The following is a 19,841-nucleotide window of genomic DNA, read 5'->3' as shown; positions in this document are numbered from 1 at the left end:
TTGACACTCTGTAATCATTTTGAAACTGTCCGAGCCCTGAATATTCAAATGGTAAAGGATTCATTTTGACAGCATGAGATGAAATCCTGAGGTAGTGTGTAAATATAAATAGAACGTTATCTGATCTTCCTTCATGCTAAAATTACCCATTCTGTGAAGAAACACCCAGAAGGTGATGCAAATGATTAAGGTTTAGCATGAAGTGAACTAGTCAGTCTCCTCTCTGCACAACAACAAGATCCTCGGATTACTGTAAATGCGAGCAACCATAACTTCTCCTTTGTAAATTAGATCCACATCTAATTATCAGTATCAAGACAGCATACATTTTCATATTCAGAACACACACTTATGAAGTGGAGAATTACATTGAATTTCATTCAAATTTCAATCTTCAAGTAATGGAATTGAAATTGAAATTAGACTGTTTGAATTAGAATTGAAATATAAATATTTGGAATTAATTTTTTTAGAAAATGACCGGAGGACTAGTTTAAAATCATTTCAACTTGTATTTCTATATTTCCAGTATAGCTAGACTGTCTGAACAGCGACATGGACAGCCAGAAAAGCCTGAAGGAATTCAATTCGATTGGAATTTGAGGAATTGTTGGGGATAATATTGAACATGGAATTGAAATCTTGGAATTTAACTAACATTAGAATTGAGACTAATTGAATTATCTCTGAATTAAAATACTGACCTGGAATTTGAGTTGAATTAAATGGAATTTACAAGTAGAGGGAATTGATTTATAATTTAATTTGCGGAAATAACCTCAAGCCTGGCTATCGCTGAAGGACAATATCGCTGAAGGACAATACTCATTGGGAATATGACATCAATATTCATGTATCAGAAAATAAATAAATAAATAAGGACAAAAAGCCAGGCAAAACATGTCACTCAAACCCTTCCCATGATGCATTGGGGCACTTACGCTCAGCGATGACGAGCGGGGGGAAGAAGAGGAAGTAGCCCACCAGCTCTGCGGTCAGCTGATTCAGGAGACCACTGGAGACGGTTCCGTTCAGGACCGCGTCCTGGTTCTTGACCACATAGACCAGAGATACGGCAGAAGAACCAATCGCCTGGGCGGTGCTCTGGATCTGAACAAACACAGACGAAACCAGACATGTTGAAGTAAATACAACCCTCTAAACAACTATGCTAATTGTGTGTGATTGAATATGACCCCAAGTCATAAATGTACCTCAACAGAAAGCCCGCTGTAAGATTCCAGCACTTTGTCCTGAGCTTCCTCAAACGCATTCTCCAGCCGTTGTTCCATCACTTGAACAAAACTGCAGGACTTGATGTTGTCCGCTGGGCCTACAAACCTGAGAACTAAAAACAGCAGAGCAACAATCAATATACCAGCACAGTACATTCAGTTACAATACATGACAGCACAGTACAACATTCTCTACAATCACGGTCACATCATCCAGCAGTGTTACTGTGTTGGATGTGGAGTGTTGTTCCTGATGAGCCTCACCTGTTTTAAGCTGCAGATGGACACTGAGGCTAGGGGCCCAGGGGGCCACAGGGACCAGAACAGCCATCACCAGAGGACTGTGCTTCCGGATGTCTGCTAGGACTTTGTCAAAACCATAGGCCTTCACCGTCTCCACCACCACAGATGCTATGTAGACCGTTTTCCCACTGGCTACATAGTACCCAAGGGTGACATTATGAGGGCTGCAGAGATCCCGTTCAATCTGAAGTGAAAACATGTTGTTTATATCTTGATCGCTAACACCCAATACAATAGCAATGGGTCAAGGCTAGTGTCTCTGGCCCTTTGTAGTACCACCCACTCCTCACCAGTCTCTACCAGTATGTGTTAGCTAGCTACCCCCGGACACACTAACTATGCAGCTGGTGTTTGTGTTGTCTCCCGCTGATCACCTCCGGGCTCACTAATAATACATGGATTCTGATGGGGAGAGGAGAGGAGGCCTGCGATAGAGTAGCAGCCACTGAATCACACACCAGACAGACAGACAGACAGACAGCACCGGCAGGAAATCAATGGACTTAAACTTGAGTCAGCCATCAGTTAGACAGAGAGAGAGAGAGAGAGAGAGAGAGAGAGAGAGAGAGAGAGAGAGAGAGAGAGAGAGAGAGAGAGAGAGAGAGAGAGAGAGAGAGAGAGAGAGAGAGAGAGAGTGAGAGAGACAGAGAGAGAGAGAGAGAGAGAGATGAGACAGAGGACTGAGAGTCAGAGAGAAACAGACAGAGAGAAACAGACAGAGCGGACCACACAGAGAGAAACACACAGAGAGAAACTGACAGAGAAACAGTGAGAAACACAAAGAGAAACAGACAGAGAAATAGATAGAGAGAAACAGACAAGAGAAACACATACAGTGCTATGAAAAAGTATTTGCCCCCTTTCTAATTTTCTCTACTTTTACATATTTGTGATACTGAATGTTATCAGATCTTCAACCAAAACCTAATATTAGATAAAGGGAACATAAGTGGACAAATAACACAACAATTACATATTTATTTTATTTATTTCATAAACAAAGTTATGCAACACCCAATTCCCCTGTGTGAAAAAGTAATTGCCACCTTACACTCAATAACAGGTTGTGCCACCTTTAGCTGTAATGACTCCAACCAAATGCTTCCTGTAGTTGTTGATCAGTCTCTCACGTCGCTGTGGAGGAATTTTGGCCCACTCTTCCATGCAGAACTGCTTTAACTCAGTGACGTGTGGGTTTTCAAGCATGAACTGCTCGTTTCAAGTCCTGCCACAACATCTCAATTGGGATTAGGTCTGGACTTTGACTAGGCCATTCCAAAACTTCCAATTTGTTGCTTTTTAGCAATTTTCATGTAGACTTGATTGTGTGTTTTGGATCATTGTCTTGCTGCATGACCCAGCTGCGCTTCAGCTTCAGCTCACAGACGGATGGTCTGACATTCTCCTGTAGAATTCTCTGATACAGAGCAGAATTCATAATAATATAATATGCCATTTAGCAGACGCTTTTATCCAAAGCGACTTACAGTCATGCGTGCATACATTTTTGTGTATGGGTGGTCCCGAGGATCGAACCCACTACCCTGGCGCTACAAGCGCTGTGCTCTACCAGCTGAGCTACAGAGGACCACCCATGGTTCCTTCTATTAAGGCAAGTCGTCCAGGTCCTGAGGCAGCAAAGCATCCCCAAACCATCACACCACCACCACCATGCTTGACCTTTGGTATGATGTTCTTACTGTGGAATGCAGAGTTTGGTTTTCGCCAGGCATTACTGTAACCATGTCGTCCAAAAAGTTATACTTTTTAATCATCTGTCCATAGAACGTTCTTCCAAGAGTCTTGATGATCATCCAGGTGCTTTTTGGCAAACTTGAGTCAACTTTTTGGACGAGATGGGTCCCATTATGCCTGGCGAAAACCAAACACTGCATTCCACAGTAAGAACATCATACCAAAGGTCAAGCATGGTGGTGGTGGTGTGATGGTTTGGGGATGCTTTGCTGCCTCAGGACCTGGACGACTTGCCTTAATAGAAGGAACCATGAATTCTGCTCTGTATCAGAGAATTCTACAGGAGAATGTCAGACCATCCGTCTGTGAGCTGAAGCTGAAGCGCAGCTGGGTCATGCAGCAAGACAATGATCCAAAACACACAATCAAGTCTACATGAAAATTGCTAAAAAGCAACAAATTGGAAGTTTTGGAATGGCCTAGTCAAAGTCCAGACCTAATCCCAATTGAGATGTTGTGGCAGGACTTGAAACGAGCAGTTCATGCTTGAAAACCCACACGTCACTGAGTTAAAGCAGATCTGCATGGAAGAGTGGGCCAAAATTCCTCCACAGCGACGTGAGAGACTGATCAACAACTACAGGAAGCATTTGGTTGGAGTCATTGCAGCTAAAGGTGGCACAACCAGTTAGAGTGTAAGGGGGCAATTACTTTTTCACAAAGGGGAATTGGGTGTTGCGTAACTTTGTTCATGAAATAAATGAAATAAATATGTAATTGTTGTGTTATTTGTTCACTTATGTTCCCTTTATCTAATATTAGGTTTTGGTTGAAGATCTGATAACATTCAGTTTCACAAATATGCAAAAGTAGAGAAAATTAGAAAGGGGGCAAATACTTTTTCATAGCACTGTAGTTAGAAACACACAGAAAGAAACAGACACAGATAAACACACAGAGAGAAACAGACACAGAGAAACACACAGAGAGAAACAGACAGAGAAACAGACACAGAAACACACAGAGAGAAACACACAGAGAGAAACAGACAGAGAGAAACAGACAGAGAGAATGAGAGCTGAATAATGGACATTTCCGAAGAGGAAACGCTGATAATAATGAGTTTTAGTCATTCAGCTGGTAGGGTCCATAAGAGCCATTCTCTTCACATACTCTTAACAGCCTCTATAATGCAAAGCCTATTCACAATTCAAGAGGCCATTTATTATCATATTGAAATCCTTTCATCATTAGTCACTTCAGTCTCATCTGCTATCACAGTGAGAGATTGGACCCCATGAATAATAAGGCTAAGAGGAGAGCAAGAATAAGTCAATACACTCACTATAGTTCCTTTAGAAGTGGCCATGTCAACGTTCCTAACCGCTAGGTAACCTAGCAGTTAAAAGCGTTGGGCCAGTAACCGAAAGGTCGCTGGTTTCGACTCCCCGAGCCGACTAGGTGAAAAATAAAATCTGTAGATGTGCCCCTGAGCAAGGCACCTCACCCTAATTGCTCCAGGGTCGCCATCAATAATGGCTGATCCCTGACCGTGACCTCACTCTCCGAGGGTGTCTCAGGGGGTGTGGGATATGCAAAAAACACATTTCCAATTCACATGTGTATAATACACACTTGTACATGTGTGAAATAGGACAAATGTAAGCACCTAATTCTTTATTATTATTATTATTATTATTATTATTATTATTATTATTATTATTATTATTATACCGTGAGTAGCCAGCTACTATAACTAATACCAAATGCTTTTCAACAGTGCGAAGATGGATGATGCAATATTTGAACAGGACTATGGCACATACTGTATTTGATGTAGATTTTCTTCTCCAGTTACAGTGCAGCAGTAACAGCATCCTAACACAGAGAGTAGAGGACAGTCAAATACTGACCTGGACATAAACACTGGTGTCATTGAAGGCCCTCTGTAGAGCATGGGTGAGTCCTTTAGACAGATTCTGCCTCACGATGATATCAAGCCTGTTCCTCCTCAACTGCATGGACAACACTGTGGAGGAAAACACAGATATGAGGTGTGTCAGTCTTCTGGACGTGAATGATAGGAAATCCTTTGGAAGGAACCAGAGGACTTTTATTATGGTGGTAAAAATACTGTAACAACTCAAAGAAACAACACAGTGTATGTTAGTGAAAGGTTGTTCAAACTGAGCTTTGAACTGAGAGCCCATACCTGTTTTGACCCAGGTCTTCTCAGTGATGTTACATGGTTGAATTTCCTCTTCAGCACTGGTGGGAGGAGGTTCAGTTGTGGTCGGTCCAGGGGTGGTTTCTGTGGTGGTGGTGGGGACAGTCAAAGTGGTGGTCGGTGCAGTGGTAGTTGTAATTGTAGTGGGAGCGGTTGTGGTAGTGGGAGCACTTGTGGTTGTGTTCGTCGTGGTGGGTGGGTCAGTTGTGGTTGTCATCAATGTAGTCTCTTGGATGTTGGTCACTTCCTGTGTGGTTGTAGTGGTCCTGGGTACGGTCGTAACCGCCTCTGTGGTCGAAGCGGTAGTGGTCTGGGGTGTCAAAGTTGTGGTGGTCACGGTCAGGGGCGTTACGGTCGTTGTGGTCACAGTCGTGAGCTGTAGACTTTCATTGGTCACAGTGTCTGGTGTTGGGTTGGTGTGTGCTGCTGTGGTGGATGGTGTAGTGGTGTTGGTGTCAGCCCTTGCAGGTGTGGTGGTGTTCCATGTGTGAGTGGAGAAAGGACTAGTCACATTGTCTGGGAGGGTGGAGTCGCTCTCCCCCAGTGTGGCCAGAGAGGAAACTGCTGGGACTGTAGGCAAATCTGGGTTCGCAGGCAAACTGCTGACCGCCTCCTCTGCAATGAGACAACGAACAGCGTTTAGATGATGCCACATCTGGTCATTCATATCAGGTGAATAATGTCCCATTTTGATGATGTCACATACTGTGAGGATGATGTCAGACTGGAAGAAGCAGCAGGCACCGGGGAGGTAGACGATGGAGGGGATGGGACAGGGTGATGTGGAACTGAGCTGGACCAAATTAAATGAAATGGATTTTGAGGGAATGAACGTGCAGATGATGATGATGGACAAGGAAACAAAGTCTCTAGTCTGTAGACACTAACCACAGTCATGAGGCATTATGGATGATATTATTTAAATTCTATTAGATGGGGTGGATTACTGTTTGAACTTGGGTCCTACCTGAGCTGGTGTTTGAGGTGCTGTTGGCTACAGGGGCTGTTGTTCCAGCTGTTTGATTGTCATTGTTGATGGCTGAGGAGGAGACTGAGGAGGAGGCTGAGGAGGCATTAGCTAGTACTGATGGTTGCACTGGGGCCTGTGGCTCTTGGTCTGAGCTAGCCAGCAGGGTCAGTACAGAGGAGAACCCTGGCTTCTCTCTGGTGCTCTCTGCTGTCGCCCCTGATGGGTCTGATGGGTCTGTGGGCTCGACTGGAGGTGCCAGGGGCCCGTCCTCCACTGGCGTTGCCCTGGCAGAGAGGTTAGAGGTCACAGCTGGGTCCTGAGGCAGAGCTGCATGTCCTGATGACCCGTTGTAGCGCCCTTCATCTGGAAAACGAGGAGAGAGATTGGACTTAACAAGGGAGGAACGTATTCATTCTCTATTTGACTCATCAATCCCAGAGGCCTGATGATGACGTCTTGACTGTCTCCCATGTTTCTCATCAACATCGACTCAATCTATAACTGCATCTTGAAAATATGAAATATTGTTATTCAAATAGCAGCCTGGCCGTGCCCTCCTGTCAACAACATGAGTGGTGCGGGGAGAAACTGACTTCCCAAAAGGAGCAGAACATGTGAGGACACAAACACTTCTTAGTCATCCGGGAGCAGTATTATGAAACTGTGACAGTGGGAACATAATCTTAAATAGGTCACTTATATTTTGTTCAGGATAAGCATAGGGAATTAATTTAGATGTTAAGTACATATCTGGGGCACACATAAGCAGCTGCTGTGATTTAAAAACATATAATCTCAACCTACGAGAGAAAGCTAGCGCATGGAATCTGTGCTGATACGGTGGTGGTGTTTTCAAAGGCACCTTTCCTCAGCACAAGTGAACGATGAGGAACGGGCAGCAAGCAGGGTTTATTGCCTTCTGGAAGGCAGCCGGTGAAATACTGGCAAACCTCCAGAGCGCATTTGTACTTCCATTCTGAGCATACACCACATTCTCAACTGATTCATCTGAGGATTGTTCAACTAAAAGGAAGGATTTCCGAATCAGGCGGGCTTTGTACAACCAGACCTGTGCCTACATCCCCAGGATGCAATCCCACTGTCTCCCATTAATGCTACCCACTGAACTGTTCATCTCAAACATTGAGTCTACCAAGAACTAGCAGCAATTAATCCTATAAAAAGCTCTGATAAACCAATAATCAAAAGCCCTCCATGAATATATATGACAATGAGTTTGCACGTTCTTTATTGCCAACCCTAACAGTAGATATTCATTTGATAAGACCCTATAAGCTCAGAAGTGTGAGTGTGACAGCATTTGGTGTCTTCAAGACATGACACACTGAAGACCTTTCCTGTATCTATCCTAACCCCCCACAGAAAGCCACCTGCTCTGACAGGGACCAACATATGGGGCCCTCGGTCAGAAGCACTGAGAGATCACTGAGAGGCTGAGCCATGGCAGTGGACAGCAATTGGGTTCATATGACAACACGACTGCTCCAGCCATCCTGGGGTTCATGAAGATGCTCTGCCCATTCAGAACACTGATCCGTTGGAGCAGGAAAGAGGGAAACATGGAGAAACATGGTGCAACCACCATCCTAGGCGCAGGTGGTGAGGAGGGGGCGCTGGGGAAGTGTCCAAGTGAAATTAAACCCATTGAGACAATGTGGTGTGCTTTCCATGGAGTGACATCTTTCCAACAGGATGGACAGATACACACTTCCTGAAACTATTCATAGTGTCCATCTGTCTCTCTGGGTTAAATAGTGGATCTACAGTACAGAGCAAGTAACACTTTTACAGTGTTTTTCAGGAAGATTACAGGTCCCAAAGGCAACAATTAAATATTCACCTTAAAGGCTGATTAAAAACATTTATTCCACGAGCAAAACATAGGAAACGTGAATATGAAAAATGAAAAAATATGTTCCACATTTTATTGCATTTAGCAAAGCTACACACATTTAAGACACGTTTATTTTTCAACCAGTTTGACAAACATACTCCTTAGGCTATGTTTTATCACAGCTATGTCCTCTTACTTCAAGATAAGGCAGATATGGAAATTGAATCATAAAGTACGGACAGAGGGCATACAGCAGTGACAGTATGGCTGGCAGATTTGAGCTCTGAGCTATATGCAAGTTCAGCTGATATTTCACTGTTTTGTTTGTCAAACACAACAGAATAATATGTCTTCTGTTTACCCTGAGTGGTATTCCACAGACACCTGCTAAGTGTGGTCACACTGCATCTCAGCATGCATCCGTAGACACAGCATAGCAACAACACTGCCTTTTAAGAGGTGTTGTTCCAGCTATAGAGTTAATGGAATTATATTCACAATAATTCAATAGTACGGTAATTAGTAGTCATGAAATATTACTAATCAGTAGAATAGAAAATGTAAAAGCATTCAACCACATAGGCTACTGTAATTGCATGCATGAAAAATTGAAAGACCGTGCCAGTCTCTCAGGTAACACATTACCATAAATGAAGAGCTGAAGATAGACTTATAGGAGCACAGTATTACGTTATCGCAGTAAACCCTTTCCATTTACAGCACGCTAACTCATATCAATGCCAAACTAAAGTCAAACCAGAGCCTGAGCTTTGCACAGCTTATGATTAAGGAGGGTATTAAATGTTTTTAGACGGTTGAAAAAAGCCAATGACGTGACAGTGCTGCACACACGCTGGTAAAGACAGCTGTAAAAAAGATTCAGCTGCTGAACAAACAAAGTACCATATTCTGTTTCATCTCTTGTTGGAGCCCAGGCCCTGTGAGTGACCTATATTGGAGTGATCCCACTCCTGGGTCCTGGGAGAATATGATGGACATACTCTGGCACTTCAGTTGTCACACACTTAAAGCCACAGTCTGCAATATTTCCTAACGGTCATTTAAATTAATGATACATACACCGGTAGTACTCATTGATTTTTGAAGATTTGTATAAATGCATTAGTACACCTGTATTATCATGACACAAGACTGCAAAATACAACAACTAATAAGCCTACCTGGGAAGCTTTAAACCACAAACTAAAAAGATGTGGTGTTAATGCATTCCATTGGAGGACTAAACAAGGTAACTAGCATATTGCAGATGAAGGATGCTTTCAGAATGTGATAAACAAAACTTGGTTGTGATGTCACTGATGCAGAATATTAGCAGCTCTTTTTTCTAAAAAAAAATATAAAATAAAATCTGTGCAGGCATTACTGGGTCTCATGTGACTAGACAGTCATGTGACCATTTCCCTTGCTCGGGGTAGGTCAGGCAGTCTAGCAAAAACAAAGCGAGAGTAAGACATTCTGAGCCACAACAATTTTTTAATTGGTCACATAAGGACATGCGCAGAGTGGAAAATTATGCAGTTGACAATCTGGCCATATTGTTGTGAGGCAGGCAGGCAGGCAGGCACTGAGGAGGCTCTTTGGTCTTTCTGCTGCATGCCTTTGACTTGAAGGGAGAAAGACAGCCATGTGATGCTGCTGGGGGAGCTCTAGTCTAGCACTGTAGCTTATGAAAGGAAACACAGAAAGGGGACACAGCAAACACCATTACATCACCCTGAATCCACCTTGGCAAACAAAGAAATCCGGATCCTACCATGTTCACTTTCCACAACAAACCTGATGGCTTGTGTGACAGTGATAATGAATAACAGCAATAGATGGAGCATGGATTTCAACAGGCCTTGTTTGTTTTATATTCGGAGTCTGGCTCAGTTTGGCTATGTAGCCTTCTCTTCTGGTTAGCGTCACAGCAGCCAGGGACTGAAATATTGAGAGCTTTCTAAGCTCCCGCAAGAGAGAGCATGTGAGATTCCTTCACCTCAGTGCATCCTAAGAAACACCTTTTGATGCACTTGGCTTTGCCACGAAGCAGCAGCTTCAAGTCCCAGGGGTGCAGCAGGTAATCATAACCATATTAAAAGTGGATGAGCATCTTGCTCTTCCAGCACCACCCTCCAAAAGAGCAGCGAGAAAATGTATTTCTCATATCTGAGGAGTCAAAACTGACCTCAGGGGACCAGAAGTAAGACCTAAGCACTGGGAAAGTTAGTTTCACTCTGCATTAGTTGTTGTTGAATTGTTCTTTGTAGCCTACTGATCCTCGGACAGACAATATCCTGTCCATGTGAGTAAGTCATACATACACACAAGACCAACCCTAAAGACAACCCAATGAATTAGAAACAACGTATGGCCTTTTGACAAAACAAGATACTGACATTAATTACAATTAGTGTAGGGCATATGTGTTACTGATCATACAAAAATAAATATTTAGTGAACATTTTCATTAAAACATTTCAACAAAAAACTGCAAGTTTTAAATTTGACTTGCTTACAGTAGCCTACTATAAGCAAAATTGTTATTATCAGAATATTTTTTCAATCCTGATTCAAATTCTTAAAAGTGTTAGATAATTTCTTATAGCTTCTTTCAAATGTAGATAGCATGTGAAGAATTCACAGTAATGTCACTACGATCAACTGTCAGAACTGGCACTGAGGGTAGAAAGAATTTAGGACAAAGTCAGTCACCTGACTTTAGCTAAGTGACAAACGCATGCACGAATTTGTATTGACTCAAGCGGCCAAACACCAACAGTAAATCACGAAAGCCCCTAGCTACAGCCTATCCCAGGGAAGAGTGAACACTTCGATTGATAGACTTTGAACATAAAAGTATGCATTGATTTTTTATTTAATAAATGCCAAAACTGCTGCAGGACCCCATGTGACTCAACAGGTCCAATAAGGAACCACTGGCTATGCTTTGCCCTTTCTCGCCCCCTACTGTGGTCAAAGCACTGTTTCATAAGCTACCGTAGTGGGAGATTTGCAGGTGCATATGGTGTGAGCACAGAAGCCATTTCATTATTGTCTCAGGAATCAGAAGCATTAATCTGATAGAGGTCACCCATGATCATGTGACTCTCCATCCCATCATAGGAAACATGTGTTAAATGGCTCTTATGGTCAGTGTCACTGATTCCATGGCATATAGTATTCATTAGATGAGCTAAAAGGCCAGAACTCATTTGGTTATACTTTCCCATTACATAATAGACACAGTCATACAGTGAGCAGCATCTTCGCAGCTCTCCGGCGGTTGAGGATACAAAAGTGGCTTCTAAACGGACGCTAAAGCTGCAGTAAAAAAAATTTATATATTCCAAACTAAAATGTAATTGGGGTTGTTCCAGACAGGTTTTGTTTGCTTTACCTTCAAGGTATACAGCACTGTTGCAAAGCCCTATATTTAAGCTGTGCCAAATAAATAACTACACACGGCTACTGTAAGGTAGTGCTGAAATGAATCAAAGCAGTTATTTTTGTCTGTTCCTGTTTCAGTTTCTTTCAGTTTGATCTCCTGGTCTGCTCAGGTCTACGATGAGGCAAGACAGCCCTTCTCTTGGTGTTTCTCTCTTCAGTCAGTACTGAGGCCTCCGAGGCCAACACAAATTGAACAACTGCTGCTACATAGCAGACAGCATCTATCAAGGCCGTCACACAGCAGTCACTGTGAGCGATGACGAGAGGGCGTTCTAATACATTGTGAGTTCAGAACTGCTCAAGGAGACAGAGACATAAATCCATCTGGATATTCGTAATTTAATCTTAAAGGGATTGATTGCATTTTCATGAGACTTTTAGTGTAAAATTATTGTTACCTAATGTGTTGGTTTGGGGTCAACGCTATTCCCTTATGACAGAAATTAAATTTACAAAACATAGCTTTTTGATGGACAATCTCCAGGGACATTAAGCTTGTCAAACAGTTTTGAGAAACTTTTACGTGTCCCTATGATAGAATTACAGTGTTAAAAAGGGAACATAATCACACAGTAACTGGACTTAGAGCTGCTATGCAGCAGAGTAGTAGGCATCTACAGGGTTTCCCAAACTCTGTCCTGGGGCCTTCCATGGGTGCACGTTTTGGTTTTTGCCTAGCATTACACACAGCTGATTCAAATAATCAACTTATCATCAAGGTTTAATTATCTGAATCAGCTGTGTAGTGCTAGGGCAAAAAACAAGGCCCCAGGACCGAGTTTAGAAAACCCTGGCTTCAAAACACAGACATTTGGAAAACACACACATGCACACACAGTATAATATACTAACATGTATTTAAGTAATAACATGTATTACATATGCATACAGTATAATGTACTGTGCATATGAACTAAGTATTCTGCATCAAGGTGTTAGCACATCATTACTGTGTTTCGAACACACTCTCCTGTTCAGAACACTACATAAAATCCCCCAAAGATCAGGAATAAATAAGTACTAAATAAGTAAATAAATAAGTACTATACCTAAATCGGAATTAGAAATCAAATTAGCCAACAAGCTCATCCTACCCACAGCTTTATAGAGGCTTGCCATGCATAATGTATTTAATGTAAAAGGGAAATATCTATTTAAGATCTAGCAATGCATAATTCACTTCCACAGCACAGGCAATCGCCCTAATGAAGCACAGCAGAGTATGGGAAAGGTGTTGTACAGGCCATGTTTTAGGCTGCTCTCTTAAAAGGGCTCCCAAGCAACCCAACTCTTAATACTTGCTTGCGGAATAAACCAAATTGTGGGCATCTTATTATGGGATTGTATAAGGGGCTAACAAGCAGGACACAACAGAGGGGCCCACATTTTCCCACCATCCTTTGAGCTGCAAATTGTTCATAAAGAATACCAAGGAGAAATCCAACCGGAGCAGCATGCATCAAATACAGAAAGACTGAAAGCCATTATCAGCAGATTGGGAGTCCTGGTTAGCATAATTGATCAGTAATTGATGAAGACAAGATTAATTATTATTGGGCATTCATTGCCTGGTGACCAGCAGCAGCTGTCGTCATACTCAGTGATAAATAAATACATTCACTGGCTTTTCATCTGATTACAACCCACTAAACCAGTAGTGGGTTTCTGGTTGTTAATGTATTCTATGAGCACAACAGCATGCAGCAGCCTATTTCAAGACCAGTTTGCTGCGCTTTTCTCCACATCAATGTTGATATAGCATGACGTGACCACAGCTTGAAAAGCCTGGTTAAAGAAGTGTGAAAGGTGTAGTTGTGTGTAATTGGTAGAAAAATATTGGAAATAAAATGGAGCACAAAATAGTGTTTTCTTGCTAATGAAAGGGTATAGGCCTAGGCATGCATTTGACTGTATCTCAAAAATGCCTGTTGTTTGCTGTTGAGCAGTGTGAAATCCTTTCTGCCATAATTTACACGGAGAAGCATTTCATTTGCATGCACTATTCAAATCACACAGCATTCAATCTTAAGCTATTGTCTAAAAGCAGACCAAATTGGAGTTTGTACTGGTTATGTAGATGCTATAGGGCAGGAAAAAAGAAGTGTTAGGCAGATCAGTTCCCATGGCAACACAGCACATTTGGCTCCATGTTGACTTAATGGTACAGCTCTGTGAGCTCATTAAAGAAAAAACACCTCATCCTCACATCCACAAGTGGATCTGGCCCCTGACCATAGCCAAATGCCAAGATATTCAAATATGGTTTTATGAATGGAGGAAGAGGGGGATATAATAGCAATCTGAGAGGATTTGAAAATATAAAGGCTAGGGCTCGGGCAAGGGCAGGCCTATGGCTGATTCGCAATATGTTTTTCCTACATGAATGTAGAGAAAAACAACACATTGGAAAGGTAAAATTAGGTGAAAACCACGACCCATGGTCAAATTATAGGCTTATGCCTTATAAGCACCAGGTCCAAGGCAGAAAATAAAAACAAATCTCATTAGTGGCATTTTGCTTCTTATGACAGCATCATCCATCCTTTATAAATGATGACTATGAAACTTCCACACGTTATGTTATTTCTAGAAGGTAAGTGACCGCCACAAATGTTGCCATCACTGTCGATCAAATAAGTAAGACGCGTAATTATAATTGCCCGCGTTGCAGTCTTGACTGCTGCACAAAGGCCACTCCAGCGGTTTTCTTCCTTCGAAAAACACAAGAGGCTGGGAGGCCACATTACAAAATCAACAATCATATTGATTTAGAATGTCTAATTGCCTGAATGTGTTTGCTTAAAGCAAAAATAGGCGCAATCAGATTATTGTGCGTAATCATTTAGATTACGCACAATAAACCACTAGCATACATTCTAAATGTTTGAATGTCATTATCCGCGTGTGCACCGATGGTCATAACATAGGGACAGGGTACGAAGAGTTCCACTAGAAAAGAGCAACCAATTTGAGATATTTATATAATACAATCCCCATCCACCTACAGGTCATATACAGCCTAACATCTCGATGAATATCAATTAGTTAGTCCTACCAAGCAAGAAAATATTACTCGAACAGGTTGTCAACAACCAAATAATAAGTCTTACCATCAGCAGCTAGGACAGACTGCATTAAAAGCAAAACCATTCCAACTGATAAAATACATTTAGTCCACATTCGATCCAGTCCCAATGTCTTTCCGTTTTTCTGGAAACATAAGGTGGATCCCATTCCTACACCTATCCATTCAATCGAGCCAATCGCGCGTGCATTGTTTATTCCGCTGACAATTAAATCCTCGAGGCTGTTACGCACATGTTTTGAAGCCATTTGTTTATCCTTGATACATCTAACAGTCTCAATATTGACAGATACATTTGATTAATCTTTCACTGCGGAAGATGTTCTCCGTAAGCCTCTCCCCGAGGTTGACAGAAAGCGGCAGCATTGAAACTTGTGTGTAATGCGTCTGTAGCCAACTGTCCATGCGCCACGTAGACCTGCTAACGCGTAATAAGCGATTATTTACGAAAAATCTAAAATGCACTCATAACCATAGGAGTACATTTAATCATTCGGACGGAAACGGCTCCCGTTCAAAACGCAAAAGTGATAAATAATGCTACCGCGTCGGAATATTTACAAGTCGAACCCGTCATTTCATTAGGAAAAAATATCACGTCGCGGCGTGACGCTAGAGTTGACTGCAAAAATATTTGCAAATCTCCTCACAGTAAGACGCCCCCTTGTGGTATTGATGGCAAACCAAAATAAGAAAACACTAAACCGATTCGAAATAGTTCCTATTTAAACTTGATTATCATAATTCGATTACCAATTGGATTTGCATAAATCTGCGTAAATGAACATGTAGCTTCAAAGGACAGGTTGTCACTAGCTGTGGCCAGGGTTAGCCAATGGCATCGCATACATTAGTGATGAGACATTGAGATCAGGGTTGAGAACAGCATCACATAAACTACATGTTATTTAAAAAATGTGTCTGGTTTCGAAATGTCAGCCTATATTAACGTCTGCTACAATTTAGAACACTCCAGGCATCAGCTGAGGAACGTTGTCAAGTAAATCAATGTGACGTATGTAACCTGCCCTATGCACATGTTCAATAAGTTAAAATACGGGTACTGCACTTCTACTCTGCTTGCACAGGGTGGTGCTATTGGCTTGGACCCCAGTTTCATCAACTACTGCAGGGTTTCCCAAACTCGGTCCTGGGGCCCCCACTGGGTGCACGTTTTGGTTTTTGCCCTAGCACTTCAACTGATTGAAATTAAAGCTTGATGAGTTGGTTATTTGAATCAGCTGTGTATTGCTAGGGCAAAAACCAAAACATGCACGGGGGGAGAGAAACCCTGAACTGTATTGTACTACACATAACATACAAGTCACAAGAAGGCTGAAGCAATATTTTTTTTATTCAAGGTGAATCTTTACAATAGTACACCATCAATTCTTAATTTGACACTCCCCAATAGTCACTAGGAAAACCCGCTTTTTGTGACAAAGTACATAAGGCTTGGTCACATTGAAATCACTGAGAACTAGAGAGAAATACGACCGCAAACTGGAAGAGACATTACATCCAAAATAATCAATTTTCCCAGTCCTCATATTATATTGCACAGTGCAGTTGCTACATGCCAAACTAGTGTAGCATAAAATCAAAAGCAAATAAAAATAATAAAGCCACAGAAACTACACATATTAAAACGGAAACACTTCCAATATAGCAATCAAGTCTATATGCTGTGTTTACGCGTATTCCCCAATAACTTGAAGTGTAATACAACTTATACTAACAGGTGAAATAACTGCAAACAAGATCCAAAGCAATCAAACCAAGTGGAAAGGATTGAAGACTAATACAGTAGCATATTGGACAATACAAAGACCCTGAATTAATTATATAGCAAGTCATAAAATACATTAGTTGCAGTATAGACTGTTACGTGACAACCTTGGACCTAATCTTTGTGTATGTGGGTTGTTAAAGCAAATACCAACAAGTGATCAATCAAAACGGATGCTGCTATATGGATGATTATCATATACAGAATAGAAATCTCTGTAGCCATCAAAAAATGCAACAAAAACATTGTCATGTCTGCAAACCCCCAAAATAATTCAACTCCACAAATACATTCACAGTGTATATAAAGCTTTGCATTTGTGCATGTCCAATAAGAGATAGAACTGTGTTGAGTGTTTGAAGTGTATAAAATATTCCCTGACTAAGAATAATTGTCTTTTTATATTCTGTAAAAAAGCTATATGGATTCTGACCATATGTTTAGGGTTGAGCATTGGGATTGAGTGATCTGAAGATAACAGCCAGCTCCCAGAAGAGCTCCTCAGCGAGAAGAATGCATTGTGTTTGTCAGCTCTACTAAGTTGTACACTTGAGTCCAAAAGCAGTGCTTTCTCACTTCGTGGCAAATGTGCCAAACATGAGGACTTGAACAGGCTGCAGAAATCCTTATAAAACATGAGGCTGCATAATCCTAACATCCTACTGCTCTGGTGGGAAAAACTCCACTCTGTTGAGGAGCATCCACATTTGACTCTACTGCCAGCCCTTGCCTCTGCAGGAGAGGGGACTGACTAGGGGTCATGGAGTTATCAACCAACAGTTCTTCTCTTGACCACAATTTGAAAAGGCACTAGTTGTAGACACTGTCAGAATGAGAAAAATGAAATTTGTGTGTCTGGAGTTGGGGGGGGGGGGGGGGCTAGTGAGTAAACAGATTAAATCTATCGCGGCCCACAATGTAATGAAAGACTACAAAAGGGCTAGCAAGATTTGAAAGGGGAAAATACAATCTGTCATCATTTGACAGTTGCCCTTGTTTGGATTAATTAGTTATGACAGAAAAAAATAAAAATCACACCCATATGCCTCAATCGATACATTATGAATAGGTAAGAATAATCAGTAGAAAATCTGTCACAATCCACTTTAGATACAAAAAGTGGGTTCAGAAAATGTTCATAGGCTTAAAATAGATGGCTAGAAAAATCATATAGTCAAACAGTTTATAGACCATGGCAATTTCATGAACTGTGTGGGATTTTGCCCCAACCCGAACCTGATGAGCTTATTGAAAGTTTAACAAGTGCTTACTGATGTGTTTCATAACAAATATTACATGTGTGAAGGCGTCTCTATAGCCCAATGTAAAGATGAGGACCAAATAGAGGTGTTGCAGTAAATACATCTGTATGGTAATATAGAAATTTCTATCAATAATGTGAATAATCTTTAGGCTTTTCAGGATGTTAACAGACCAATAACTAAAATCGACAACACAATTACTGTATGCAATGAACCCAACCTATAATTAAAAAGATAAAATACTGATGCTATATGCACACAAACAAAACAAAAAATAAAAACACTTAATTCTATTACTTGCAATACAGTAGTTCCAATCACACTTCAAACATCAAAGCAAATATACTGAGGCACTAACAAGTCTTAATGCCATTCAGTATACTCTATACTCAAATAAAACCCACTTCCAATATATGGTAATTAGAACTATACAAAAGTAAGAATGCAGAGTAAGAACTAAATTAATCCCCTAAATTCACAGCTATTTTGAAGTGGCAATCAGTACATAGCAGCTTATCTATGATGCATTCAAGATATGATATAACTTGCCCAAAATGCTTAAAATAAACCTATTTTAAATATATATTTTCTTAATATATTCCATCTTCATGACTACAGTATACTTGAAGACAATCGGAAAAGAAAGAGTAGCTACCTTGCTTAGGATGAATTACAGTCTTTGGTGCTGAAAAAGCCTTTTCATTTGAAAGTAAGAAAATACAAAAATCTAATGCACACGCTAGCAATTACAAACAATTCACACAAAATATATTTCCTCCCTGACAGAATGTATAAAATAAGCAGTTGACATTAACAAACCTCAACAAATGGAACAATACAATAAAGTAAAAGTTGTCTAATGCGGAAATTGCACTTAACCAATACACCTTGTCAAGCACTACATAGTCCAGCAATGATACAGAAAGTTCATAGACGGTATATCAAACACTATAGTTTTTCTGAAGATATGAGATCATACAAAGAATCAACCAACTATTTGCATGTTTGTTTCTAGTCAATGTCATGCCCCGCACCGGTATTCCACTAAGAAACAGGCTGTACATACAATAACACAGCAACCCAGCGGCTATATCTAGATTGTATTGCAGTTCCAATAAACAGTGTCAATACTGTTAGTAATTAAGTACTTAGTGACTAGAAATTGATGATCAAATATTAAATCATTCAACTTTTGTTTGTACATTAGTTCATTCAGGAAAAGTCCAAAACCAAATAAACATTTGCCTCAGAAAAGCATAAAATAAGCTTAAAGCTGTAATATGTAACTTTTTGGGCTACCTGACCAAATTCACATATATAGAAATGTGTTATAGATCTGTCATTCTCATTGAAAGCAAGTCTAAGAAATCAGTAGCTATGTTCTGTGTGTGCTATTTCTATGCTTCCCGTTCTTAAGTTTTGTTTTTTGTACACCAGCTTCAAACAGCTAAAAATACAATATTTTTGGTTATGGAAAATATATTTCACAGCGGTTTAGATGGTACAATGATTATCTACACTATACTTGCTTGTTTTGTCGCAAACTGAAATTAGGCAAACTATTAGAATTTTTGCAATCAGGAAATGGCAGAGCGATTTCTGCATAGTGAATCTTTAACTACCCCCAAAATACAATGAGCCCAAATAAGAATGACTTATTTGATTATCTGATAGGCAAAAGCATATCTGAGTGAAAATAATCAGATATTCAAGTGCTGCAATCCAGTACATTATATATTTATCTATATACGCCAGAAGTAACATTAACAACCTCAGATATTGAAGGCACTAGTAGGTGTGGGAACAGGTTACGATGTAGTACGTCTCACAGTACACATAGAAAGAGTGACATCTAACCGTCTGTCAACGACTCTAAGTTATTTTTCCCATGCGAAGACATGCAGCGTGTGGAACAACCTTTTCAGACCACTGACAGTACACACTGAAAACACCTATGTCATTAGGAAACC

General features: G+C 40.8%; 2 protein-coding genes across 2 annotated transcripts in view; both read right to left on the bottom strand.

Annotated features, from left to right (window-relative positions):
* Positions 1–15,068, bottom strand: part of kiaa1549la (KIAA1549-like a) — a gene marked incomplete at its 5' end in the record, with an annotated part of 38,190 nt that extends 23,122 nt beyond the window's left edge. Inside the window, 7 exons of the mRNA XM_084168155.1 lie at positions 942–1,110; positions 1,215–1,348; positions 1,500–1,722; positions 5,147–5,262; positions 5,446–6,075; positions 6,428–6,793; positions 14,846–15,068. Of these exons, the coding sequence (XP_084024281.1) occupies positions 942–1,110; positions 1,215–1,348; positions 1,500–1,722; positions 5,147–5,262; positions 5,446–6,075; positions 6,428–6,793; positions 14,846–15,068 (1,861 nt within the window). The remainder of the gene's footprint in view (positions 1–941; positions 1,111–1,214; positions 1,349–1,499; positions 1,723–5,146; positions 5,263–5,445; positions 6,076–6,427; positions 6,794–14,845) is intronic.
* Positions 15,069–16,156: 1,088 nt separating this feature from the next.
* Positions 16,157–19,841, bottom strand: part of hipk3a (homeodomain interacting protein kinase 3a) — a 56,919-nt gene continuing 53,234 nt past the window's right edge. Inside the window, exon 14 of the mRNA XM_084168156.1 lies at positions 16,157–19,841. This exon is cut by the window's right edge and continues 990 nt beyond it. The gene's annotated coding sequence lies outside the window, so the exon portion shown is untranslated.

The sequence above is a fragment of the Coregonus lavaretus genome, assembly GCF_964263955.1.
Source record: "Coregonus lavaretus genome assembly, chromosome: 9".
NCBI classification, from domain to species: Eukaryota; Metazoa; Chordata; class Actinopteri; order Salmoniformes; family Salmonidae; genus Coregonus; species Coregonus lavaretus.
The sequence above is the reverse complement of the archived record's forward strand: the minus strand, read 5'-3'. Positions and strand labels throughout refer to the sequence as shown.